At 44.2% G+C, this 27,431-nt stretch overlaps 1 protein-coding gene across 1 annotated transcript in view; it reads left to right on the plus strand.

The window, feature by feature from the left end:
* Window positions 1-21,921: 21,921 nt before the first annotated feature.
* The window catches only part of ARHGAP21 (Rho GTPase activating protein 21), a gene marked incomplete at its 5' end in the record, with an annotated part of 127,490 nt that continues 121,980 nt past the window's right edge, over window positions 21,922-27,431 (plus strand). Inside the window, one exon of the mRNA XM_082479774.1 lies at window positions 21,922-22,008. Coding sequence (XP_082335900.1) covers window positions 21,922-22,008 — 87 coding nt within the window. The remainder of the gene's footprint in view (window positions 22,009-27,431) is intronic.

Raw genomic sequence — 27,431 nt, forward strand, 5'->3', positions numbered from 1 at the left:
GTCCAAATTAAAATTCTTTTTGCTCTTCTTTGTGCCTTCCACCGCAGGTCAGCTTGACTTTTCCGATACATCTTGTGTGTGTTGATAGCACACGGTGGTGCTTCCATTTAAACCCTGAATTATTTCAGCAACCAGTAAATTGTTTCCTCTTGCTCCAGTGACGTTTTACGGCACGACAAGGCAGCCTTAAAGTGAGAACAACTGCCTTTAGAGGAATATCCTTCCTCGCTTGAGCCCTTCTGGCCATGACAATGGCGTAAAATATAGGCTGGGCCTCATCTTAGTTCCTGGCCCAGATTTTGGTGGCGATGCCAGAGCTCGCCCAGCTGCAGCTATACTCTGCTTTTCCCAGCGCGTCGCAACGGGCAGTTACCTCAGCAACCCCGGCTTTGCTCTCCCGGGCTCTCTGCCCCTGTGCAAGCCTCACGCGGTGCCAAGATGCCGTAACCCCCACCTCACTCCCACCCTAGGTACTTGCGTGGCACACAGGAGCCGCGTACTGGAGGATTACAACCCGACGCCTCATGCTCCTCCTACTCTTTTTAATATTTGCTACACCTGGAGAAACTTCTAGAAGTCCTGCTTCTGGTTTTAGGGTCCTTCACCTGCGTGCCAGCTCGCTCCTCTTCGTCTCTAGAGATCTGTCGGTCTGTTCAAAAACAAGAACTTTTTTTTCCCTGACAAAGCCAGATTCTTGGCACATTCTTCCAGCATTCCTTTAAACAGCCAGTCAGCAAACAACAGCGCAAACACTCGCCTGCCCTCTCATTGTTTCCTGACCCTGATTTACGAGAGGTCAGCGTGATAGATGTTTAAACTAACCACAGGCTCAGTTTATGCCAGGCCACTCCATCTGAGCTTTCATGTCATATTAATTACAATTCCTTTAAATTCCACTGCAATTAAAATTGAAAGCAACAGTTGTATGTTTTCAGCACCTCCCACCCAAATATTGCGTATCGCTTGAGGCCAGAGTCTGCCCCTCTCCATCTTTCTACGTATCATCTTCCCTTCTATTGTTCATATTTTCAAATCACTCTTGAAAAATGTGGAAGTTCATCTAATCGAGTGGACGGCCAAGTACAGTGACATCCAAGAGCAAAGTGCTATTTTAGATAAGAGTGTTACAAGCTGGCCCTTTGCAGACATTTCTAAGCTGGCTTCTACAACAGAAATATGTGATGTAGGCACGCATATGGCCTTAGATTTTCTCTTTCAAAAACTGAGAAGTTGCAGCCCTGATTTTAGAGATGCACATCAGCTCTACTTTCAAGCTACTAGGGAGCGTGCCATAACAAATGAAAACAAACTGCTGTAGGACCTGTGGTATCAATGCTTTTTCATATCCAGCAGCGGCACTGCACGTGGTAAAGTGTCCTGTTTAGCAGCAGCATCTTGAGGGAACGCCCTCATCCCAGCACCGGCCGGTTGTGCTGGGGTAGTAGATCTACTGTGCCCAGAAGATCAACTGCGAGATCGTACTCTGCTCACAGCACCTTGGCCTCTTCCTAATACCACCCCCTTTTTCCCTCGCTACATTTCTTTTACTGTTGTCCTTCATCTTTTGTTGTATTTTTAATTCAGCTTGGTCTTAATTTTGCTGGAACCAGCAGCCTTCTGCTGGGCTCTCAGACTCTGAAGGATCTGCTGTACTTCTTTTTTGGTCTCACTGGACTGCTGCTGAAGCTTCTGGCAGAATTTCTTTCTTGTAGCTTATTTTTCCCCCAGACTCTACCGAAATAGCTGTTTGACTTTCCAGTAAGAGATGCTGCATTACTACCAGGAGCAGGTGGTTCTCATTTCAGAAATTTCAGTCAAGAAACCAAAGCATGTGACATCTTGTGAATCACAGATTTTTGCTTTCTGTCCTGACATTGCTCTTATCTTTTCGAGTTGAAGGCTGATCCTTAAAATGGATAACTAAGTGAAATTACATACCACACCACTACAGCCCGGCCAAATAATATCTAGACAAATGGCTTAGGTGGAGTCACTGCAAAATGCAGAATTAAAAAAGATTACTAGATTTTGGCCTGTACAATATTTTTATATTTGCACTATTGCTTTCCAGATGAAATAAAAATGACATAGCCTGACAACTTCTAAGTCAGTGTTTAACATCTCCCTGTGTCCTATCTACCGGCATAATGCCATATTTATTTTCTTTTTCAAAATGTTCAGCCTGAGATCCTGTTTGCCATTTTACAGCCTTTCTTCTCTCCTGTCTGAGAACTGGAGTGATGGCAACCCCAGCCAGCACTCCACTTGCTTCAGCTTGTTCCGTGCTGTAGGAAGTCAAACAGAAAATGTACCATCCTAAACTTTACAATCTGTCCAATGAGAAAAAAAATGCATAAGGAAAAAAAGGAAGAGATCATAGAGAAAACTGGTTTTAAACATACATTACAGAAGGTTACCAACCTATCAGAGAGGATATCTGATTTAAACATCTGAAATTCAAAATCTGAATGTCTTACACGTTTTAAAATATATCTCTGGGCTTGGATGTCTCTGGCTACGGTCTCTCTCTCCACTTGGTGTTATCTGGATTGAGCTAGTTGAAAGGAGATTCTGCTGTCTCCAGATGAGTTCATCCAGTTTCTATCACTAGCCCATCACATAACAACAATAACTTTACACTTAGCTCATGAAGATATGCCAGAGAATCTTCTTCCGCACCTCACTGCAGTCCAGCCGGGCTGGAAGGCAATGCAGTGTCCTGGGAGCAGCCGTGCCTGAGCCTATAACAACTGGGTTTTTTTGTCCTACTTAGTATCTGAATGTTCTTTGTGTTTTCGGTTGTGTGCAAAGGACAAGACCCCGGAGCTTGTGCATGAGCTATTTGAGTGGCCCTTGATAATGTCAGTTCCACAGAGTTACAGTCATTATCCCTGATAAAAATAAAGTTCTCTCACTGCCTCCTCGGTGGATTCACTGTGAAAGAGGAAAGAGCATATTTGCAGGTGCAAGGAGCGATGCTTCCCAAGGATACTTTAGTCTCTCCCAGCTTAAGAAACCTGTCCTTGCCTCCAGTTGCCCGTCCAGGTGCTCTCTCCTCCTTGCTGTGGGTCTGCTCCTTGAGCACCATGTCTACAGTCATTGCTCTTAGTTTTCTTCTTCAGTTCCAACCTAGATCTTTCCTGATTTGGCTTCTGCTGCCTGGGCTCCACCGAATCAGAGTGCTTAGCTCATGACTTCCATAAAGTTCAGAACTGAAAGAAAGATGAGTAAGATTCTAATTTTAAACCGTCACTTTAAAAATATTTTAAACTGTTACTTGTAAAAGTTGGGTATTTTAAAGACAAGAGCTCATGGGGGAAGGAGAAGGAATAGTGCATCTCTCTCAGCAGCTTCCTTGTGATGAAGGCTAACAAGGAGCAGACTGTTCTATTTGATGCTGCATTTCAGCCCAAGCTTCCAGAAAGCCCAGTTATCTCCTAAGGGCCCCACAAAAGCCTCTATTGATTTATTTCCAGCTAATACTACTGCTCCCTCCTCTGATCTGTCTCCTACTTTTAAGACATTTGCTCAGGTTACTCTTCATGCTTTCATTTAGCTTCCACAATTCTCTTTCAGCTTCCGCGTCTTTAATCTTTCTTACAAGGTGTTAAGGGATCCTCATTCTCTTTTCAGCATTTTCTGAAAATTCAAGAAAAAGCTGTTTTCAGTCACCTTTTCTTCCCTCTCTGTACTTTGCCTCTGAAGGATCTCACTATAATACCATTTCAGCAGCTTTCTCCATGCTTGTGATTCACCAGCCTTTCTACTTCAGATTTGTCATATTCTTTCCAAGCGAAAATTTTTACTTGTCTCTCTGGCATTAGTTGCCACGCTACTGTCTGGTATTTCCTCAGCTGAGTTAGTGCAGCACCCACACTGAGATATTTTCGGTAATCATTTTTAATGCCACTCCACTAAACACATTTTCTTGCAATTCTTTAGCTTCTGTGTCCTCTTATTATAGAAACCTGATTTTGGTTTCCCACATCCGTTACTCCCACCTTGTACAACACGTTCCCAGAGTTCTGACACAGGTAGGAAAGAGGTGGTAGGTTTGTGTGGGGTCACGAGTCACTGTATCCTAAAAAACGTGAGCAGGTCTCAGCTAGGTTTGGTGAACAGAAGGAGATGAAGTCTTGAAAATATCCTTTAAGATTAACTTGTACTGTCCTTTGCTCGCATTTTTTTTTTTTGGTTTATCTCTGCATTTGAAAAGGTTAATAATATATAATCAAACCTACCAGATTTTTCTAAAAGACAACTGTATCCAGCTGTGGAGGTGTAAACACAAAAGAGAGGGGCTGAGCGCTTAGCACTGACCGATGGGGAATAACTGGGAGTAATGAGATTAAACTGAACAAAGGAAAACCACTGAAGGTTGAACATGAGGAAAATATCCTGGCCGTGTCTATCAGACCATGGACTAATTTCCCACGGGAAGTGGTGGAAACTCCATCTCTAGAGTCATTTAAAATTAGACCAGATAAATCACTGAAAAACAGAGGGCTGGGAACAACCCAGTTGGAACTGGAAGGGGATGAACTAGATGGTTTCAAAAGACGGTTTTAGTCTCAGTTTCTCTTATTCTGAAATTAAATAAGATGCCTTGTTTAGGGTCTGTTCATGCAGGACTGCCAAACCTGCAGCTGCACTGTGTTCTCCTCATTATGGTCAGGTTGAAATGCTAATGTGTCTCTGACTGATCATTTTTCAGTGTTGTGGTAATGTCACAGCTCAAGCCTGCTCGCGTAACCAGAGGAGTCCCCCCCAGCCCTCCTCCTCCCCGTATTGCAGACCTGGTTGGGGGCTGTCATAGGATTTCTCTGCCAAAAGGCTTCTTTGTTTTGGACCGACTCCTCGTTATTTCTTCTACCACGTACCCTGTTGGGCTGAGCTCCCCTAGATGGCAGAGCTGAAGCAATTTAAAATGCAAAATGCTTTACACAGCCTTGCTCTAACAGGGACTGCCATAGACAGCCCACTAATTTCTCAAGAGCTACTTGCTAGAAACAGCTTCTGCTGTCACAGTTCACTCTGCTGATGAACGGGAGATGATCACTCTGCTGATCTGGACGGGAGATGGTCCACCTCCACGTACAGTTAATGCAGTTAGGATTTGGCCCCCAAAGGCTATTGTTTTCAAGTTTCCAGTTCTCAAAAACAGCAGGCCAAGAAAACGGTTCATTTATGGTTGTGTCTTTAGCAAACCCCATGGTCCAGCTGCACTGACTTTTTGAAAAAAAAAAAAAAAAAGCAAAACAAAACAAACAAAACAAACAAAAAAACCCCAAACAAACAAAAAACCAAACAACTTTGATACAATTGTGCAAATGCTTGGAAAAGCAACAAATGTGATGAGGCAAGTTCAGAAAAGCTACAAGTCACCTTCTTGTCCATTTACACTTTTCAAGCCTTCTGTTACACAAAACTACGGGTTTTAGCATTAGCAGTATTAGTCCACACAGTTTTTCTTTCTGTCCACACACAGATGTTTTTCCCACTAATTTACTTCTACTGCAATGCATTTTTTTGGGTTAAAGTGCTGGAGAAAGCTGAACCCAAACCAGGTCACATTTTGAGGATTTCTATTGAAATGACACACATAACTTTCAGTAAATTTAAGGATCGATAAAAATTATTTGAATTCTGTTACCTCTGGAACTGTTTTCATTTTGTACACTTTGCAGAAGAGGACAATAGGTCAGGGTTTTTTTTTGTGTGTTATTTCTTTTTCAGCTGAGCAGCTCCACATGATGTGTTGCATTTCTCAGCTGGCAAAAGACTTTAGTTTTTTTGAACTATTGTTGGACTGACATGAGATGCCTTAGCGTTTCCCATCTTTACAACCAGAGACAAGGTAAATAAACTGATAATAGCTGTGGTAGATGTATAGAGGGAAAAAGGAAATTACTTGGGAAGCAAGAAGATTGAGCTGAATTATTTCAAAAGTGTCCTTTTCTTACATATCTGAGCATGTTAGTTCAGGTAAGTAATGCAATCCAAATCAAGAGTTGTGAGTAGAACATAGCAAAAAAAATAAAATATTTTACCTGTGTTGGCAAGCCATCGGTTCAGAACCAGGCTATCCTTAGCTCTGAAGTTGTAAAGCTTCACAGTTTATTCCCTGAAGAATTTTCTTCTTTGTGTCATGGTTATTCTGACTGCTTGCACCCATTCTTTTACTGATTATTTCCTTATTACTCCTTCTGTCTGTTATACTTTCCATTATTTTAATCTCTTTCTTGCTAAGAATTTTACCATTTCTAATTTCTTACTCATCTTTGGTTGTCTTTAGCTCTTTTCACATATACTTTACCTATTTTGTCAGCTTTTGCTTCCTCCTTTTATCTGTCTTATCTTTATAATTCCCATATATCTTTTTTGATTTTCCACAGCACAGCTTCACGGTATCAAATACTCATGTTGCAAAATTTCCCCTCATATAAAGATCAACAATAAGTTCACTGGAAGTCATCCGTATTTCATTATATTTGGCACTGAGAAGTGCAGCTTTTAAAGAGCCTCCACCCTACAGCTGCATCTCATCATTGATCCATTTAAATGCACTAATCTAGCCAAAAAGCAAATGTTTCCCATTACAACCTGTCTCTAAGTGACATCTATGTGCTAGTTTAGGAATAGATCTTCATAGCAGAACTACTTTGGAGGTAAAACAGGAAAGATATTCTTCTGGTTCAGTGCTAAACACTTGCATGCTTTTAGCCTGAAATAAGTATGGAGCCATGTACTTCCATCCAGTTACGTAGTGGGGAAAATAAACATTGTAAGCGTTGCTCACTGAATACAAATTCTGTAATTACGGGTTACGTGTATGACCAGTTAGGTGACTAGAATCTGGCTCCTACATTTGTAGGGATTTCTCCACAGAAAAGGAAAATAATTAAAAACTGAAGTTCATCATGAACATAGGGTAGGATATCTAACGTGCTACTAATATCCCAAAGGCCCTCAGGTCTTTATAATGGTGATCAGACCACTATGGCTTCGTGAAAGGAGTCATGAGGACTGATCTGCCCACAGGCTCATACAAGGGTGTATGAGATGGCTTGTTAGTTTGTTTGACTTCATTGACGTAGTTACACTACTGCAAATGCTGCTAATCAAGATGAAGTGTCTTAAAAACCGAAAAGGTGGGATTTGCAGGTCCTGCGACACAGGAGCGTTTTGATGTCAACCTCATAGAAAGCTGAAAAAGGTGTTTGTTAGAATTAAGCAGGAAAAGAAACAGTATATTCAATACTATATTCGTTATTTCACACATGCATATGTTGAAAGAATGATCGATATCCAGTCCAGATTATCTTTCAGTCCTCACGCTGCCTTTGTACTTCTCGGCTGTCGGAGGGCTGCAGGACTCCTTCCCAGCAGCACTCCGTTCCAACAGCTGTCGCAGGAGAACTAGAGGGTTTTATAATAAGAGAGCGGGCAGCTCTAACTTTGGTACTCAGGAACTTGTGGGAGTCTGTTTCTTGACACCAAAGGCAAGTAGATAAAGGAGTACATAGAGGGAGAGGTGCACAGGCACTGGAGCACTTTGCAGGAGCTGCTACCAAGCAATCCAGAGGCCGTACCCAGCTACTTACGCATTCTGCCACCTTTTGGAACACTATGGTTTCTCCTGAAGGCCTTTCTCACTCCCAAATGCTTTTTGGATGTGTTAGATGGGTCCCTGAATCATAGTTTCTGAAGTGCTAACGCTCACAAAACTAAGTCTATTTTTGATCACACTGGCATCTCCTTTCCAAAACTTCTTTTCTCCCCCTTTAATCTACAACTGTAGCCAACACCCCCTTTGACGTCTGGCATACCTTTCCGTACACTTAACCTTAAGGCAGACATACTGTTAAAACCTTGAGTTGTATTTGCTTTCTGAATTAACAATCCAGCTGTGATAAATGTGGCATGGATAACAAAGTTATTGTTTCACGCTGTTTGCTAGCAGCATCGGGTGAATAATTGCAGTGGTCTCAGTTCAAGTGACACACCAAAGGCTGTCTTTACAGCCACAAGGACTGAAAAATAATCTGCTGTAGGGAGGCTTTGGTTCTCAGTCCCAGTTTCATGAAAGGGACAGATCTCCAACTACTGTCTTGTCCAGCAGTGAACAAGGTCAGGATTTAATCACTTCTTGCTACAGAATAGTTTAGAGAACATTTGTAATGAAAATCCTGCTGACGTACAGAATGAATCTCCAATCAACAAGAAAAACCCAACACTTGTGAGACCGTGCTGTGAAAAGACAAGATTCAAGTTCAGTTTTACTGCATTTGGCACATAGTATGTGACACTTAACTCTTCACCTCAATAGAGGTCATTATATCATGTCTTAATATTTTAGTTTTTTTCTGGACTTACACACGAGTCATTTGTGAAACAGATCTTCTTATTATTTCTTATGGTACTGGACACCACCGCTCGATTCTTTATTACTATTAAATGGACTCAATTTCTATGTCAATAAAAATGACGTGTACTAGGCATATTGTTTCCAGGGTCACAACCATTCCTGGTATAGCCCTTGACAGACAGACTGCTAAGTTTTGTAACATGATGAATGGAACTAAACTGAAAATCAATGTTTTCTTTTACAGAAGCTTTCAAAATACAAGTCCTGGTGCCTTGCTCAGAGTAAAAAACCCTTCTTTACTAAAAGCAAACCTCCAGTAATACAGATCCTGCAGCGCAGTCACACTGTTGCTCTCACCCCACAAAATGGTGTGACAATTTATAAAGTGATAAGCCAAAGAATTAGGAAATAACTAATTAACATAACCGAAATGTCTCAGTTAATATACTTGGTTAACAGCAATGCCACCGTGAGAAAATTCCCCCTACACACTTGGATGAAAGCCTTACTGTTAACTCATGTCATACTTATTTCTTAACATAGAAATAATTAATACTTGTATATGTGCAGTTATACAGAGCAGAATTGCACAGCTGCCCCCTGCTAGTCATCAAAGGGATGCTGTTTTATATACAGGAATAAAGTGTTACTTTTATTGTAATTCTCACAATATGAGGGTGGACAAAAAGGAAATGGGCTACTAATATGTCATTACAGTTACAGTAGTCTGGGGTCTCCCAGAAGTCAGTGAAGAGATGTACGAACCTGAAGAAGCTGATGCAAGCCGCCTTAAATTGTGGTATGAACGTGGCTGGTCAGCTTCTGTGTCTCTTCATTGACTATTGAGAGAGCCTAGCTGATTAGCTCAGATGAAATGAATAATTTACAGATGGGTAAAATCAGGTGTCATGAATGCTGTCCTCAGTGCCTAGTGTACTTGGAGAGCACAACGCAGGCAGAAATTGTCCTTTTTCTCAGGATGTTTGGGGGTTGTGTTATTAGGCTCCCTCTTTGCCCAGAAAGAGTGTCCTGTTGCAGCCAGATTTGTAAGGATTTGTGTGTACCTGGAGTTAGCTACAGTGGCCACGATGGAACACCTTTATCCAGAAAAAGAGCCCCTCGTTCTTCTCTTCACAGTGAGCTAAACTAAAGGTGAATAAGACATTCATATTTTCAAAAGAGAGTACCCAGCATGCACTATGCTAATCCATTAATGTTTTCAATATTTCAGCAGTGCTCCTACTCTGAATTGGAACCAAAAGCAAGTCTTTTCATTAAAAGCCAGAAGGAGAGAGGGAGTATGAGATCCATTTAATTAAAACATTTCCAGCCAATACGCTAAGGAACGTTTAGATTCTGCACGTATCTTATGCATAGCCCATGGAAATTGCATGTGCAGAGGCTGAAAAGGCTTGGAGGAAGCTAATGCAAAATGAGCAAAGCCTACAATAGTCTAGACCGTAGATTACAAGAATAAGGCTCTGGCATTAATCAGAGAGGAACCAAAATATTTAGCTACTGAGTGAACCTGCTGTCTGTTGAAGAGTGGCATGTGAGCCCTGACACAGTTGAGAGCAGCCTGCCAGTCTGCTCCACGCGGAGTGCCATGTTTGGCAGTAATAAGGTGTTGCAGCAATGCTTCTGCTGCACGGAGCGGTGTCATGGACCGGCACAATGCCCTTGTCCAGAAATGCCAGTCTCCCGATAGCTGGCATATTCTCCACCTGGGACAGGTTTTTCTATACCCTCTTTCCATGCAGCGTAGCATAAAAGGTGGGGCAGTACTTCATTAGCCTGGCAGCCTGTGAAATAACCGTTTGGCTCTCGGTAGCTGTCTTCAAGAGACACCAACATGGACCATCCTTTCCCAGTGATCCAGGTGGCGTGCCTCACTCTCTGCCCTTATCTTTGTTCTTATGAGAACAATACTGTCATGATCAAGAGCATAATCTTCCAAGCTGAAGTCAGAAAACATCTTGCAGGAGGAAAAGCCAAAGGATGACCGCTGCAGTGTTTCCACTCAGTTCATCCCCCTTGCTAAAGCAGCTAACTGTTGGAAGGGGACTTGAGGTCTGCACAGCTGTTATTTACCTCTGTTTTGAAATGCAGAAAGTTGCAGTAATGTGTTTATATTTCTTTAACTCTTTTGTGCTTCAGAAGTGTCACATAGTTCAAAAGCCAATATGACTAAATTTTAAGAAAAATTATTGTGCTGGCAGTGTTTTAACAACTGTTTCTTTGCAAAAGAAAAGCAATAAATAAGGGAAAGCAGATTAAATAAACATAGGAGCTATCAACAGCACAAAAAAAAAGTCTTAGCAAATAAAGAAGTTTGACAAATGACAACTGGTGCGAATTTTTGCTTTTTCTCTGGCTTCCGTGAAGATTTCTCTAAAACTTAAAGACATCTCCAAAAGAGGAGCTTGACACATCGCAAATGGAATGGAACCTGTTGCTCCTGCAGCTGGTCCCACAGGTCTGGGAATGAGAAGAACAAACAGGAATACGGCATACCAAAGAGGAGGGTTTTCCCTTTAGATTTCTTTTTTGTATTAATCAGACCCAGCTATAAGGCTAATTACCTTTATAGAAGTTGTATATTACTTGTGGTCCTCACCTCAGGCAGTTATATAGTCCTGAAGTCTAATAGTCCATCCCTGCCTGATCAAAAGGAAAGACCACTCTTGCTGTATCAAAAATATCAAGCCCTGTCCTCAGACTTTGGGGAAAAATGCTTTGCATTACTGAGCTCAGAGTTTGTTTTGTATTTTGCGTAGGGCTTAAGGACCGCCTTGAGAATTAAATTAACTTGGACTATTTCCCCTTGCCTCCCTTGTAGTTTGGGTCTGATCCTGCAAATGACCTTTGTGTGGACATACTTTGCATCCACATGGAGTCATTTGGAGTCTGGTGCATGTGAAACAGCACAATACTGCAGTAAAGAGTTCAAGTATATATCTAATGAGTTAAAATATTTGGCTGCAGCTTTCTTCTGGGAAAGCAGTTCCGAAATGAACATCTGAGGGTGTCTCAGCAGAAGACCGGGCTGAAAATATTCTGTAAACGTGGCTTTGTTCCTTAGCTCATTACTTTCGTTTCGACTTCTCCCAGCATTATGCTGATCAGATTTCTGGATTGATTTTTGTCTAGATTTGCAACTCTAAGTCCATTGCCAAACAGGGACAAACTGGTGGAGGGTGCTAACAACTGATTTAGTCACACTAGAAACATATTATATTCAATGCTTTCTTCAGTCAGTTCAAAAGCACGTTTCTGCTTTATGTACTACAGTTTGCATAGACAGTCAACATAGCCTGTTTACAGAAAATTAATGAGTGTTTCTGTTTATTAGTTACAATAATTTCCATGGATGAGTTTCTATGGTTTGTTTTTCCATACAGGCAGACAAGCCACTTGGAACCTGAACCCAACCCCAGGGTGTCCCTAATTCCCCCATTGTGTCTGTTGGTAAAACTAGAGCAGAATCACTCATTAGATAATACATCTAACTGATCAGCCAGCATCTTCTGCAGCATTTGATATTTGTTCAAAGGGTTTGTAAAACACTGAAAGAGAATTAATCCAGTATATTCTTCTCCTTGAAAGCAGCATTCATGAACAATCCCTTCTCCAGAAGTAGGCTATAGCTTGCTGGGGAATTTGTAATACTTCTACTATAATATAATTCCAGGAAGCTATGGTGGCAGTTTGGCTCTGTTAAAATACCAAACATATTCCTAATCCAGCATCTTCTGGAAAATTCATACCATACAGACACAAATACAACTCAGTTTTCCTCACAGATTTTTTTTGGGGGAGAGGGGATATTATGCTTTTCTGGATACTGTCTCCCCATTTTTTTATCTCATTTTTTAAAAGCCAGAGCAGGAAGATGGATGGTGGGAAAGCAGTGGGAAAAAAAAATAAATGGAAAAAAGAACAGTGTAATATCACTTTCAGGGCCTATTCCCCATAAATAATAATCAGCTTACAGGTTTAGAGACCTTCTGCTGTCCCAGAGAGCATCTCTTGTGTGTCTCCCTTCAGTGAAAAGAGAGCTGAGCAGTTGTCAGCTGGCATAAGTAGCAGCACATGGAGTCAGGTTTAGAAGCCAGAAAGAGCCGAGTACCTGGTTTCTACAGGGTATCTGGTAGTGAGGTTCTGATGATCTCAAAATGAAGTAAAAGCTCTTTGGCAGAGCAGGCGAAATAAGAAAGCAGCAACTGATCCATTGCCTTTGGGTGGAGCATGTCACTGCTGGAAGAAGGGAGACTTCTGATGAAATCAATATATTTGTATGATGTAAGTGTATCATTGTTACTCCTGAGCTTTTTCTCAATGCCTGAAAGCTATCTTGACAAGCCTCATCTACAGAGAAAGATCTGTTAAATGGCAGGGTGTTAGGAGAAAGCTGTCACACTTCGTCCATCTAGAGAGAAGGTGTAGAGAGTCAGAAGAAAAACAAGATGGGTAGCCTGAATTTTGGAGATGGCTGTTAGCATCTCTGGGCGACTAAAACACGGTTTCACTAATCAGCAGATCAAGCTGCTGATTATGTGATAAAGCAAGGAGAGAACGACAACACTGTTGTCAATTCATCACCAGCTACTTCCACCTAAATTGTCAGTTCAGTAGTTAAACTAAACATTTTACAAAATAGGGCTGATTTATCACCTCCCAGTCAACAGCACAGAACCAAACAGAGTTGTTATTTCAGTAGAGGAGCTAAGGTAACCCAAATTGTCATTTCACTTTTCTCTGCCATTCAAGCACTTAAACCTTTTCTGTCACAGCCAGTTTTAAATAGATTGGATATTTATTGTGTTGAACTCTTTTAAACTGTGCGTGTGTGGGAGGGGAGGGTTTCTGAAGAAAAATGCTGCACATCTAATAGTCCCTGCTGGCTTTCTAAAACAAGTTAACATTGTTTGGCCTAAAGTGAATAAACTCTCAGCAGAACTGAGGCTGATGACTTTATCTGTTAGACTCTGGCTCCTCTAATTTAAAACAAATGAAAGAATGTAGATATTTTAAGTGAATGCAGAAGAGATGGGAGTGATTTTTTTTTCCCTAGACCTTTACAAAATTAGGAAATCTTGCTGTAAACAACAGGCACGGCATTTTCAGAAACAAGTTGTTATTCCACAGTGACAGTTTTCAACAGCAGAACACAAAAACCAAGAGTTTTGCTTTGCTTATTTTTTTCAGAGTGTTTCAGTAGCTTTTCACTGCTAGGAACACAAGGTAAAAGTAAAGTGAGTTCTGCTGGGCTCTTCCTAGCCATAATCTTGCTTGCTCAAATTTTACACTGCAACTAATTCCCCTGGGCTCACTGAATTACACTTGAAATTGTTCTTTTCTCTGGCTGGATGATGGTAAATTCCTGCAGGCTTGAACAATTTTGTATTTCTTTACAGAGTACCAAGTTTGCTGTTGGAGCTGAAATACTGATGCCTCAAACCCACCAAAATGTATCACACCCCAGACTCAGAATAGCAAGGATGGTTGGTGTGAACAACTGAGGCTTATTGCTGTAAAAGACATGCATCAGCCTGCCTTGGTGCACATCAGTAGCCACACACTAACACCTCTGGGTCCAGTTCAGGGAGACTATACACAGGCACACACGGGAGCAAGAATAAGTACGAAGTTAGGTTGTGAATTCACAAGACATCAGAAACTTTTCACCATCTCTGGTCTGGACAAATTTCTCATGGAAGAATAACCTGCCTCACTACTTGGTCACCTTTGCTCTGAGGGAAAATGAAATACCATGAGCCTCTTACCTGAACACAGCTTCCTCTCTGTCTGGTGATGCATGAATGATGCTGGCCAGGAGCAACAGTCGTCTCGCTGTCCACTCCTGGCTTGCCTCTGTATCTTGGATATTGTCACCCACACTGCATGAGAAGCAGCATTCTGACAGACACAGTTCTCCCTTCACACCTCAGCTTTGTTATCTGAGAAGACACTGAAGAGTGGAAGACGCATCAGCTGAGATATTGGTTTTCATAGAATCACCGAATTGTCTAGGTTGGAACAGACCTTTAAGATCATCGAGTCCAACCATTAACCTCACACTGCCAAAACCACCACTAAACCATGTACCTAAGCACCATGTCTACCCGTCTTTTAAATACCTCCAGGGACGATGATTCCACCACTTCCCTGGGCAGTCTGTTCTAATGTTTGATAACCCTTTCGGTGAATAATTTTTTCCTAATATCCAATCTAAACCTCCCCTGGCACAACTTGAGGCCATTTCCTCTTGTCCTATCACTTGTTACTTGGGAGAAGAGACTGACCCCCACCTCACTACAACCTCCATTCAGGTAATTGTAGAGAGCGATAAGGCTGTTTCCCAAACGTAGACAACTGCCAGAAGCCAAATGGCTCCTTTCTCCCTAAAATCCGACAGGATAAGGGCTAGATGCCCAGATGCCCAGCCAAGCTATAACATTATTCTCAGTTGGTACCCTCAAACCACAAAGTATTTTGAGACTATGCAGTTCATTGCCTCCTCTTCCAAACCTGGGGTTTTAGTCTGTGCACAGACATACTCCTCTGTCATTGTGGTCATGTCACACCTCCTCTTTGCAAAGGTGTTGGAGGTGTATGTATGCACGTGCGCACACACAAACACTTGCTCTGCCTCTAAGGATAACAACACACAGCCCAGATTAAAAAAAAAAAAATAATCAAATCTCTTTCAGGTAGCACTTTCAGTTTCCTGCCTCAGAGAAAGCTGACCCAAAACCATGATGCCTGGCAAACCACCTCTCCCTCCATCTACCATCATCATCCCACAGCTGGTGTGGGAGGAGACAGCCTGACCACTTCTACACATGTTTCAGGTTAGGACATCAGGCCACTCACCCTCTGAGATAAGTTCTGCGGTCTCATGGTGCTATTGGAAAGATGCTGAAGTATCCTCAAAGCAGTGGGTGGGGGAGTTGTCCTGGCACAGGGTAGGAAATAAGACCAGGGAAGTCAGTTCCTGGTAGCTCCTGCATGGAAGGGGCAGTCATCTTCCCATGCACATCTCTACTCAATGGCCACAGTCTCAGGACACACGTCCTGACAGCATAGCCAGAAATATTTCTCACATCTTCACCGAATACCCCCAGTAGTGATCCTCACCTCATGGTCCTGGACCTGTCATGCATTTATGCAATATCACACTTGAGCTGTCTCATTGGCTCAAGTCATTTACAGTTATGCCAAGAGGAAGGATCACAGGGGAAGACAGGAGGCTGCATTGCCCATCAGACTGGTTAGTTTAGTGCTGGAGGATATTTCAAGGCCATACGAGTCACCAGGAACACACTTCTGGTCTTACAGAGAATCCCTTTCTCTCCCTCTCACCTGTATTCAGGAAGCTGGTTCTGGTCTGCTTCAGTGCCCAGGCACTCACAGGAGACTCTATTTTCCCTTTGTTCAAAGCGAACATTTGCCCACAGGCTTCCCTTGTACCCACTCAGCACATCTCATTATTCATGGGCACTGCTGGCACTCAACCTCATATCTCAGATTGGAGCCTCTGCCATACATTTTTTCCATGCCTTCAATACATTCTTCTTTTTGTAGTAAATCCATTTTCTTTCAACTTTATCCACCTGAATTTTTCTCCAAATGGTTAATCCTTCTCTGGATGTCTGAAGTATAGTCCTCTCATGTTCAATTTCATTTCTTGTGCATTGATGTCTTGAAAGGTCTGCTACTTTCTGTTGCTACCTCTCTGTTCATAGGATCTTCAGATGTCTACGATCAGGGTCCTAGGCTGGCCACTGTTCCGGCTCATAGATGTCACCTTAACATTCTCAAGATGCACACCCCACCACATATCTTGAGTGTCCTCCTTGGCTTTCTAGTAGGCAAATGCCTCCTTTTCACCACAACTTTAGATAAGCAGAGATTTTCCCTGAGAGCTAAGTCCTACAGAATACTGTACGGGCTTAAAATGGTGTTACTTCTAGGGGATATTGCCTAGCACCTGTGACTGGTAAAGACGGCATGACTGAAGTTTCAGGATGCCAAAATCCTTTCTTACTATGGACCCAGCGGCAGGTCTGGCTGCAATTCTCTTTGGTAGTGCTCTGGAGCACTTGAAACACATTAGCATGGGAGCCAAATGAGGTAGGTGTGATCACCTGTGAAGAGAATATTGAAATAAAAGAAAGGAAACATTTTTGTCAGAGTTCATTGTATACATAGGAGCCAAGACAGAGGAATGGCAGCAATGACATTTATTTCTGTTGCCAGAGTGTAGGTGATAGGAAAGTCCATAGAGTGAGAGGGGAATATTGTGGTATGGCTACCAAGAAAACAGCCATCACCAGTGATGTCTAGGATGAATAATGTACTAGTGTTGGACAGGAAACAGATGCCTGTATCATGACTGAATCATGGGTACCTCAGTGCAGAAATCTGTAGAGCAAATACAGTTGCTTACAGTGGTCCTATCACTATGTAGCTCTAGTCATGATTTCATGGGTTTTACATGTCTAGGAAGGGACTGTCTACTAGCTGCAATATCTTAGAAACATAAATTAAAGAAAAATGGGTGTATTATCCACTTCTTGATCTGCAATTCTGGGGAAAATCTAATCAACTATTCTCATGCAGGGCAGCTGTCAACACCTTCAGGAGCGGGGAAGCTGTTAGACTGATGCCAATCGGTGCTTGTTGTGCACTAAAAAGTCTGAAGCCAGAGTGCTCGCAAACACTTTCAGGGACGTAGTAACATAAATTACCTCCAAAACAGAGGAGATTGCAGAGGTGTTCATGTTCAGCCTGAGCCTCTCAAAGCAGACTGTGAGATCTAAGCAGCTGGGGTCTATGGTTGAAAGTGTTATCAGAATGATTAGGAGCCTCAGCGGCTCCTACAAGCAACAGTTTCTGAGACCAAACATCAGTACAAACATCTACTTCCTTAGAGGCATATCTCCTCCCACTCACTCTTCCTTTCATTCCCAAAGATCCCAGGCTTTCTAGTCTGAAAAGCACAAAATACTCAAGATGTATTGCTATCTCTCACTACTGCCATTCTAATCTACCCTACCCAGATACTCCACACTAATCTAATATCTAAAAAGTCCTGTAAGAAACCTGCTCTCACCTTAACTTCTGTTTCTCTCTGCTCATGTTGTTCTCTAACCCAAAGGTAGGGCATTCAGGATTGGCTATGGCTGAGCCTGATCTCTGGCACCTCAGGTCTGACATATGGTGGGCTGCAGGTGGTGAGGACAGAGGCGGCCTTCAAGATGGTGAGGACAACATAACTGCTTGGGAAGTGAGTTGCTTCACAGTAGGCTGAGTGCAGGTTAGACATTTAAACATGTTGTACATGTGACAGAAAGGCATGCCCCTGGGCCCTGTTAGAAGCAGACGTTAAGGACCATGTGGGAAGGAGGCAGGTACCTAAAATATATTTAATGTAATGAATTTCAGTCCTCCAGTCTACCTGACCAAGTGAATTTTGATGGCCACAATTAACCTCTAGAATTTCTGTAATTCTCCAGATATCAACACGTTCATTCAGCTGTTTAAGTTAGTTTAAGATAGAGCCCCATAATTGTGCCACCACTGACCCAGCAGAATGGGCAGAACAGAACGACTGAGCACACCTCAGCCTCTGGACTACACTGCAGCCTTAACTCCACCTACCTCAGCAATTTAAATTCAGCTGCTAGACTTTGCACTGAAGTGGCTGAGATGCACTCAAAGATGTCTGCACTAGCTCTCCTGCGGGGATGATACTCTTTAGCAAGGAGTGATAATAAACAGTAGGATGGTGCTAACACTTTAAGCTGCTGCAGCTGTCTGCTAAGTGAATATATGTCAACACCTTCAGACTGGAAGGTGAGAAAGTGAAATTATAGCTTTCAGTTACCCTAACTCTGCTTTTGCAATCTCTTATTAAATCACTTTCAAGGGTGGTTAAGGGACTCTTAAGATTTTGCTTGCATGTTATGAACCTGAGATAATGAGCGTGTTTCTGAGAGCGTGCCTCCTTCTTTAAGTTTTTCTGTTGTAACTATGACACCATATTTAGAATGAAAAATTACAGCAGCATAGCCCTATACATGAAAGTCCTAAAAACATCCCAGCATCTCAAACAAAAACATCTGCCATAAAAAAAAAAAAAACAAAAAAAACCAGAAAACTGTGATTAAGAGGAAGAAAATGAAGTACACAGTTTAATAAAGATTTGCTAGAGTAAATATTCATTTGGTAATTACAGAAATATAACCTTCTCAGAGTTAATAATATCTATTTCCTCAGCCTACCTATGAAGTAATTTATGAATCTAGGATCACGTTTTCCTCTGTGATATTTTCACCTCCCTGTTGTAGTTTGAAAGCTAAAGCTAGAGAAATTGATTGGCAATGTAAGAAAAGTAAAAATGGAAGATTTGTCACTGTACTGATGTAGCTGTACTGACATAAATAGACATTCAACAGATTCACTCAGTCTGCTTGTAGTTTAACCTCTCAGACATTCTGTAAATCTGACAACTTTCTACATGGATATTAGTTATGATGCTAATTTAGATTTGGAGTCAGTACTGTGGCTCCTACAGAAAAAGTTGTTATTATTATGAATACACAGAACTGATTTTATATTAACCATGGATTTTCGATGATGTTCTGCAGATTGACATGATGGCCACAGTGCAGAGAGCAGTATGCAGCCAAGCACAAGTGATTTTAATTCTGGTCTTTTCAAGTTCTTGACAATGATGGAGCAGACAATAACAGTTTGCTCAGGGGTTGGGTGACAAATCTTTAAATGTTGTATGACAGTGAGAAATTATTAGGGAGCTTGACAGAACCATCCTGTGGACTGCCAGCTGGACAGCCGTATGCTTATTTAAAATATGTATCTATAATCTCTGGTCCAGGTCAGGTTCAGCCACAAAGTAGTCTTGAACATCAGAAATTTATGAGGAACAGAAATTCTTCAGAAACTACCACAGGTTTTTACCTGTATATACACCTAATGAAATCCACGGTAGCACATAGAATTGTAGGTGAGCACCTGAATGAGTGCGACAGGCCTCAAGTTGTAACGCCCTTTTAAACTCAGCAGATGTGGCCTCGGTTGACAAAAAATCAGCATTTGGACCTTGAGACTCTTCCTCCAGCTGCTGGATGTGAGCTCTTTCCTCGGTCCTCTGGTACCCATATCCATACCTGCTGATGCATAATCAGCCCAGCCACCTCTTTTCAGACATCAAGCTTATGAGTAGCACAGTAAAAACCCACTACAACCCCAAACATTACTTTTGTTTTGAGAGCACAAACAGGACACAACCTTTCATTTCACACAAGACCTTTAGCATTTCTTACAATTTCTTACATTTCTCTTTGTTCCCTTTTCGCAGAGACCTCGTCCAGCCTCTACACTGAAAACCACCACTTTAGAAAAGGAAAAACAAACTCTAAGTCACGCAATCCGAAAGTAACAGATGAAGTATAGAAAATGTTCACGTTTACCACCTCCACACAGAGACAACAAAACCCGGCTTCCCCCGGCCCGCGGGGCGGCCGCAGGAGTTCAGCCTGGCCCCGTCCCACAGCCCCCCGAGGGGCGGCCGTGACCGGCGCCCTCCCGCCTGGGAAACCCTCACGAAGCCGGGTGCAGGTCGGAGCTGGCGATAGAAGTACTAGAACCGGCGTTAGGGCGGAAAAACTAACGTGATTCCTGTGTGAATTCCTCCCGAAAACGCTCGCGGGGGGGACGACAAAACGTCGCCGCCTCAGGGCGTGCTGGCGGGCGGAGGCCGGTGGCGGGGTGCGGGCCCGGCGGGGCTCTGCGCTCCCCAGCCGCAGGGCGGGTGCCCTGGAAGGCAGCCGGGAGCCAGTTCCTGCCCTGGCGGTGTCGTCTGAGGAGGTGGGTGGATTTTTTGGAGGGAACAGAAACCGCCAGCCTAGAGGCGGGGGAAGGGGACGGGGACGGGCTCCTCGCCGGCCCCAACGGCGGAGGCAACGGGAGCCGCCAGCGCCGGGAACCGCCTCGTCGCCGCCGCGGGGCTGAGGGGCCGAAGCCCCACGGGCCGACGAGTAAGAGAGGGGCAGCGTCAGGGCCGGCGGGGCAGTCGGCCCGTCGCTGGGTCGCGGGCTGGGGGCGGTTGCCGCCCCTGCCCCTGTCAGGACTGGGGCCGCCGTGAGGCGCTCGGGCGGACGCAGGGCCTTCCCAGGGTGGGTGGGGTAAGGGGACGGGGGAAAAGGAGAGCCATACTCGGGCGCGGAGGCCACGGACAACGAGGTGCCGCGCTGGCCCGGGAAGAGATCGCCGTCACCGGCGCGGGGGAGGCGGTCAAGCCGCGCAAAGCCCCCACGCCTTCAGGAGGGCGCTGGCTGAAGGTCCTCGGCCCGCCCGCGGCTCCCCCTCACGCCGAGCTCGGGCCGGAGCGCAGCGAGCGGCCCCCGCCCGCGGCGGTGGGCGAGGCCGGTGCCCAGGTGGCCGCGGGAGCGCGGCGGGCGCAGCTGGCGCGGCGCGATGGCCTCCAGCGCCGAGACGCCCTAATTGGCGGCAGCAGAGCTGGCAGCGCGGGGGGGTGAGGGAGAAGGGGGCAGGGCCGGCCCGGGAGCCGCCAGCCGCTGTCGGGGCGAAACGGCGCGTCTGTGCGGAGGGAGGCGGGAGGGGCGCCGGGCGGGGCGCGGTGGTCTGATCGCGAACGGCTCCGGCGACGTCGACGCGGGGAGGGGGAGGGAGAGGGAGGAGAGGGAGTCGCCTGCTGGCGGGGTAGGCTCGCCTGAGAGACAAAAGCCCGGCTGCGCCGAGCGAGGGGCTCGGCCTCGCTGCTGCCGGGAGGGCTCCTTTGTTACTGTTTCCTAACCGGTGTTTGCGCGCTTCCCGCCGCCCCCCGCCCGGTCACACCGCTGGTTACGGCCGGGGCGAGGACCGCGGACTAAAGCGGCAGCTTCCGCCCGTCCCACTGAACGAGCGGCCCCTCGGCTCCCTGCCCCGTCCTCCACCAGTTGATCAAAGTTCGGCTGGGCTCAGGCGAGGAGCTACCGGGCTGCCGCCCCTCACTCTCCCCCCAGCCGAGAGTCCCCTCCCTCCGCGGCCCGGAGCGGCGCTCCTCCGTCCCCGCTCCCTTCGGCGGCACGAACGCCCGTGTGTAGCGAAGTAGGAGGGAGTGGGCGCCTCCCTCCGCCGGCCTTCTCCTCCCCGCGGCTGGGGCTCTGGATAGGAGGAGCCGGAGGAAGAGGAAGATGACGAGCGGGTGCAATTAGCCTAACAAGGGACGGGTGGCGGAGGAGGCGGCAGCGGTCCCGCGCCGAGGACTGACACATCTGCTCTCTCTCTTTCCCTCTCCTCCAGCCATGAAGGCAGAAGCCGGGGAGCGCAGCTGAAGCCCAGGGCCGTCCCGCCGCTCTCCCCTATGGCAGCTGCGTGAAGGGGCCGAGCCCCCCTCCGCCGGCGGCGGGGCTGGCCTGGCCTTGTCGCGTCGGGTCTGCGCGAGTGGCTCCCCTCCGCTCCCTTCCCTTCCCCGATGTGGGCTCCAGAGGATTTGCTCCTCCTTTGTAACCGGGAATGAAATAATGGCGACCCGGTGGGCAGCGGGGCCACCCGGCGGAGATGGAGACAACGAGCCCCCCCCGGGCGGCGGCAACGGCGCCGGCGGCCAGGTAGGAGCGGCGGGGGCGGGCGGGGCGCGGGCTGCGCGTACGCGGCGGCGGGCAGGGCAGGGCAGGGCTGGGCCGGGCGGCAGCCGCCTCCCGCCGCGGGGAACGGCTTGGCTGGAGCGGGCTTAATGGCCGCCCCCTCTCTCCCTCCCTTCCTCCCTCCCTCTCTCTTCCTGCCCGCCCGCCCCGGAGTTGCTGGGAGTTGGACGCTGGGAGCGGTGCGGCCGTGCGGCTCCCCGGCAGCGGGAGGGGAGGCTGCCGCCCCGGCCGAGGGCTCGCCTCAAAGTCGGGGCGTCGCTGCCGGGCCGGGAGGCGGGGGCGCCTCCGCTGCCTCACGGGCCGGGCGGCGGCACCGCTTCCCGCCCCGCGGAGCGGCCGTCGTCCTCGCCCTTGGGGCGGTGGTCTTCGTGGGGTCCCCCCCTGCCGCGTACCCCCTTTCCCAGCCCCGCCGTCAGGTCGCGGCGTGTCCCCACGCGTCGTCGTCCCGACGCCTGTCTGTCCCGTCCCCGAGGGTACGGCTTCGTCCTCCCCAGCGTCACGCTCAAATTCTGGTGCTTTTTAGTAGAAATATGGGCCTGGCCTCTGCCTCCTTGTAGCCAGTACTTGCCACCCTCCCGTCTGTATGCAGCGGCTTATATTAAACGTATTTCTATCCGTAGCATTTGTTGCTCGGATCGTCCTCTGTGTGTTTAGTTTAAAAACTTCATAGCATGCCCTATGGTGGCACCATTGCGTGTTTGGACTCGCAGCACAGAGTTCTTAACACAGAACCGTGTCTGATGCTTCCTTCTGTGTTCACTATTAATAGTAATAAATGTCTGTGAAACAACTGTAACTTCAGCTCCAACAAAATATGTGTAACAGCTTCAGTGCAGTTGTCCTAAGATGCGTCTTAAACTTTATTTACAAAGACAAACTTGGTTTTGTTTTTCTCAAAGTTAGGGCATGTTGTGCCGAAGACAGAAAACTGACTTAAACCTGTGTAGGGCTGTGAAATGGATGCATTTATATAGATGTTCCCCTTTTGTTTGCTGAAATTAAAATATAATAGAGTGATTTTAAGCCTACAGAACTACCTACAGAAAGTGCGTGTGGGTTTTTGTTTGTTTGATTGGTGGTTTTTTTTTGTTTTGTTTTGTTGTTGTCTTTTTTTTTTAAGACACCGAGTTTTAGTTTACTGCTATCCTCAATTCACCCTTTCGCCTTGGTTTCAAAGTTGCACATATGGTATTGTAAGATTTTCCTTCCTGGCATCACCTCAATTAAGAGAATCACACAGTCTGTTAAAGCAGGTGGGTTAGGTGAGGACAAAATGTGAGCCTTAAGTAAGCAAACAGAAAATGTTAAGATTTAAGGCTTGTTGATAAATTATGATTATTAATTTGTATGTAGATTTAATCATGCATTATTCTTGTTCATGTCCTTAAAAATGTAACTGAAGACAAGGCCACTTTTGGAGAATGTGTCCTTTAATACTGTTCAAATAGTGTGGGAAGAAGGGGAAAACCACACGTCTCGGTGTAAAAATGAAAATCTGCTTTTTAGTTCTTTTGTATTGAGACTGCTGGTCTTCTGGCACTTGTCATAACCACCTATCCTTACTGTGGTGAGCCCTAGCAAGGCCTGTGGCACTTTTGGAGCTCACCACATTAAAGCTGTTTAACTGGGAACTACAAATAAGTATGGAGTTGCAGAATGAATCTCTCTGCCTGTTGTTTTGCCTGATACTTAATATGTTGCAGTTAAAATGTGACTGCCAGAAAACATGCACTTACACTGATGATTGCCTTAATCGCAGCAGGCCTGACATAATCTTTGTTTGGATGTGGACAGCCCTCATGAAGGCCTAATTGAGGTTGCAATGCTTTCTCAGTTACTTTATGTATTGCTGCCTGGCTTAAAGTTCAACTTATTTTCTTATAACTTTTTTTTATAGATCAGTGTGCTGTCTCGGTTCAGTTGATGGAACAGTTACTGTGTGTACACTGCTATATGTGAACAGATCTCTTTAACTGAAGTATTGCTTGTATTGAACAGTAAGATTTGCTTTTCTGTTGAAAAAAATCAGAGATCACCTTTAGTGAAACACAATTACTATAAAAAAGGAATTTTAAGTTTGCAAACAAAGTTGCTGCAGTTGCAGGGTTTTATAGTGTGCTAATACTGACAGGCAAGGTATTAGCAATTTTGGGAAATGATTTATGGTTTTGGGACACGGTATCCCATATGGTGTTTGCATTGTAATGCAGTATTAACTCATCTACATTTAATGCTTAGCTGTAGGCCTATATGCACAGCAGGTTGTCACGAGGAAGACTCCAAACATAGCCCGTGTTCATCACAGGCAAGGGAGTTGAACAGAAATTAGAATTTTCAGCCAGTTAAAGATTTTGGAAATGTACAGCTATAATCATCAAGGCTTGCTGAAGAACTGAAAAACTTGTCCTCTGGCTTTGAGATCAGTGGTCAGACAAAGGGGAAATGTCTGACTAAGAAGGTAGTGCTTCTGTGTATCTTTGCATACAGAGGTGGGAGAATTGAGGACATGTGATTTGACTCCCTTGGGTAATGCATGTATTAGTTGATAATTGTTTTTTGTTTTGGATGCCTGTCTGCTCTGGTATTATGTTCCATTTGATCATGCCTTGCCATGATTTCTTTTTTTTTTTTTTTCTTTTTCCTTTTGACACTGTACCTGGTGGTCTCTCTCACTTCAGAGCCCCTTCACTGAAACGATTGTTGAGAACAAAGCTTGCACATTCAGGCTTGCAGGCTCCCTTCTGAACATACAGTGCATGTTCAAAGGGACAGATCGCATATTCTGTGCTCTTGGGGGAGCTGGCAGAGAGGGCCAGGGACTCTCAGGGCTGTTTGCCATTCTGTTTGAAATCTGACACACATTTGCAAATGGGTGCAAGAATCGCTGAGCTTATGTTCATAAGGACAGATAAGTGAGAGCGTGTTCTTTCTGGCTTTTAGATTAATAGGCATATACTATCTCTGTTTTGTCAGGTTATAGCAGTGTTTTGTTGTACTGATTAAGCCTTGCTGAGGGTACAGGCAGTACTACTTCAGTCACAACATCCCATCTACAGGCCTGTCCAGATTTGAGACTGAACTGTCGTCTTCGTTAGTGTAAATTTAATCTCCCTTCCTCTGCCTAGAAAGGCACAACAAAAAGTGCTTCCCCCCCCTCCCATTTTGTGTTTACTTTAAAAGAATTGCTAAATCTCTTTGTGGTATACCTTACTGCCAATCTGTAGTAAAATTACATTGAAAATGTTAAATGTAGGGTGAAAAAATATTAACCACAGCTTTAAAAGCCAAATTTTTATTGTAAACAATACTGTTTCCTCACTTTATGACTTTCTGAATACTAAAAATGCTATCAAATAATTGTATTAAGAGTGTTTGATATTGTTCTGTTGGAACTCCTTAGAGCACACATACATTTAGAAATTTATTGCAAATTTCTAGTACTTTACTGCAAATTTGCATTAAGAGTGTGGGGTTCTGGGGTTTGGTTTTGTGGGAATTTTTTGTGTGTTTTTTTTTTTTCTTAACAGCTGAGTTGTTAGGAATAATTGACTGTCTTTGGAGATTCCTGAGAGTTTCTGTATTTGGCAATAATTGGGAAATACATTTCCAAAGACTTCTGTAAAAGAAAAGTCAGAGGTTATTTAGTACTTGCTTTGTAACCACAAATATTCAATTTCAGAAAGGGGGAGAAACCCCCACAATATTGTCATTCCTACACCTTATCGGAGAGAGTATAACTGCGTAAACTGAAGAGAAGCCAGTGCTGGAAGGGTCAGGAACCAGAGAAGGGCAATGATGACACTAAAAATAGAAATGATTGGTGTTCTCACTAACAATAATTAGTAGATCGTTTACTTTTTTAACAACCCAGTTGGGATGACATTGGTAAACTTCTAGTGGTGACTCCCAGGTATTGTGTGCCTCTACTTACAGGGGCACAAGTACTGAACGACTAGTCTTTTTGCAATTATGCCTGTAAACATGTAAACTGTTCTGGAACTCTGTATTGTTGGATATCAGTGCTTTTTCTATACCTGATGCTTAGAGGCTGTAAGGTTTAACCACAATGTTAAAAATCAGAATTAGAGAATTGCATTTTTAAGATTTTTATATGTTAAATAGTACACAGTAGCAAGATCAAAACTAGTTATTAGAAGTGTTATATTACTTATGGTGATAGAGAATTCTGCACAAACCTTGCATCAAGGGAGAATAAATTCAATATGGATACCAGCATTACCAGGAGTTGTGGTTGCAACTATTCAGAAAGCTTTTGAGTCAAATCCTGTTTAATCATGCAAGCATAACACTGACTTCTGCTCTTATTTATGTCGGAGTAAGCCTAAGATAATTTGGCAGAACATGGATCTCTTCCATGAGGAAATATGACATATTTGATGTGCAGCAATATAAAGCAGTGAATAGTTCCTTCAAGAAAAGGAAGGTGTCTGCAGTTAAGTGTAGCTGCATCAGATTTTTTTTAAAGTGACTTTTTGCTTCCCAAAAATACACCTTTGTTGACTGTGCCACTTTGATAATTTTCTGAAAAAAACCCAAATTTTTGCAAGAGAAGCCTGGTGGACTGAAGAATATCTTGAACTGTATCAGTACAAAATAGTTGCATGTATTGCATGCTGTATATGCATTATAAGAGTGAACTTTTTTCTTTAACAGGTTTAACAAACATCAAAGCACTGAGTTGACTTTTTTCCTTGTGTATAAGCTATTTTTAATGATTTCTGTTATTAAAATGTGAAAATAACATATCTGCTTCCTCAGATATTTTATTTCTTATCTGTTGTATTTACTTGCTTACATAAAAAACAACTGAGAACAGTTGGGGAAGAGAAAGTATTTCATCTTACGTATGCATTTGTGATCTTCACGGAATCACGGAGTTTCAGAGTTGGAAGGGACCTCTGGAGATCATCTAGTCCAACTCCCTCTTGAATGTATGAAAATGTCTTCTTGTAGGTGGATGACCAAATCGTAGCTCAGCAGAACAGTATAGGCTCTGAAAATAGTAAAAGCTGTTTTTTTTTTTTAAATTTTTTGAAATACATACATATGTTGCTGTGTAGGTGATGATTAGAATATAAACATGTGCAACCTGTGAGCCTTATTAAAAGTAAAACTTTCTGCATCTCTTCCTAACGAAGTCTACACAGCAGTGTTAGACTACCCTGTTAGGAATATATACTGATGCTTTGTAGCTGTTGTGTGGGTTTGTTGTTTTTTTTTTTTTTTTTCTGATAACTGGAAGAAAAATTAAGGTTTTATAGCATTTGGAGGTTGTGCGCTATTCTTCCTTGCAGTTGTTTGTATATTAAATTGCATAGGATAGGAAGCAAAAAAATTAGGAAATGATGTTAAATGAAAACAGATTT

This window comes from Vanellus vanellus (assembly GCF_965231255.1).
Source record: "Vanellus vanellus genome assembly, chromosome: 2".
In the NCBI taxonomy this organism is placed as follows: domain Eukaryota; kingdom Metazoa; phylum Chordata; class Aves; order Charadriiformes; family Charadriidae; genus Vanellus; species Vanellus vanellus.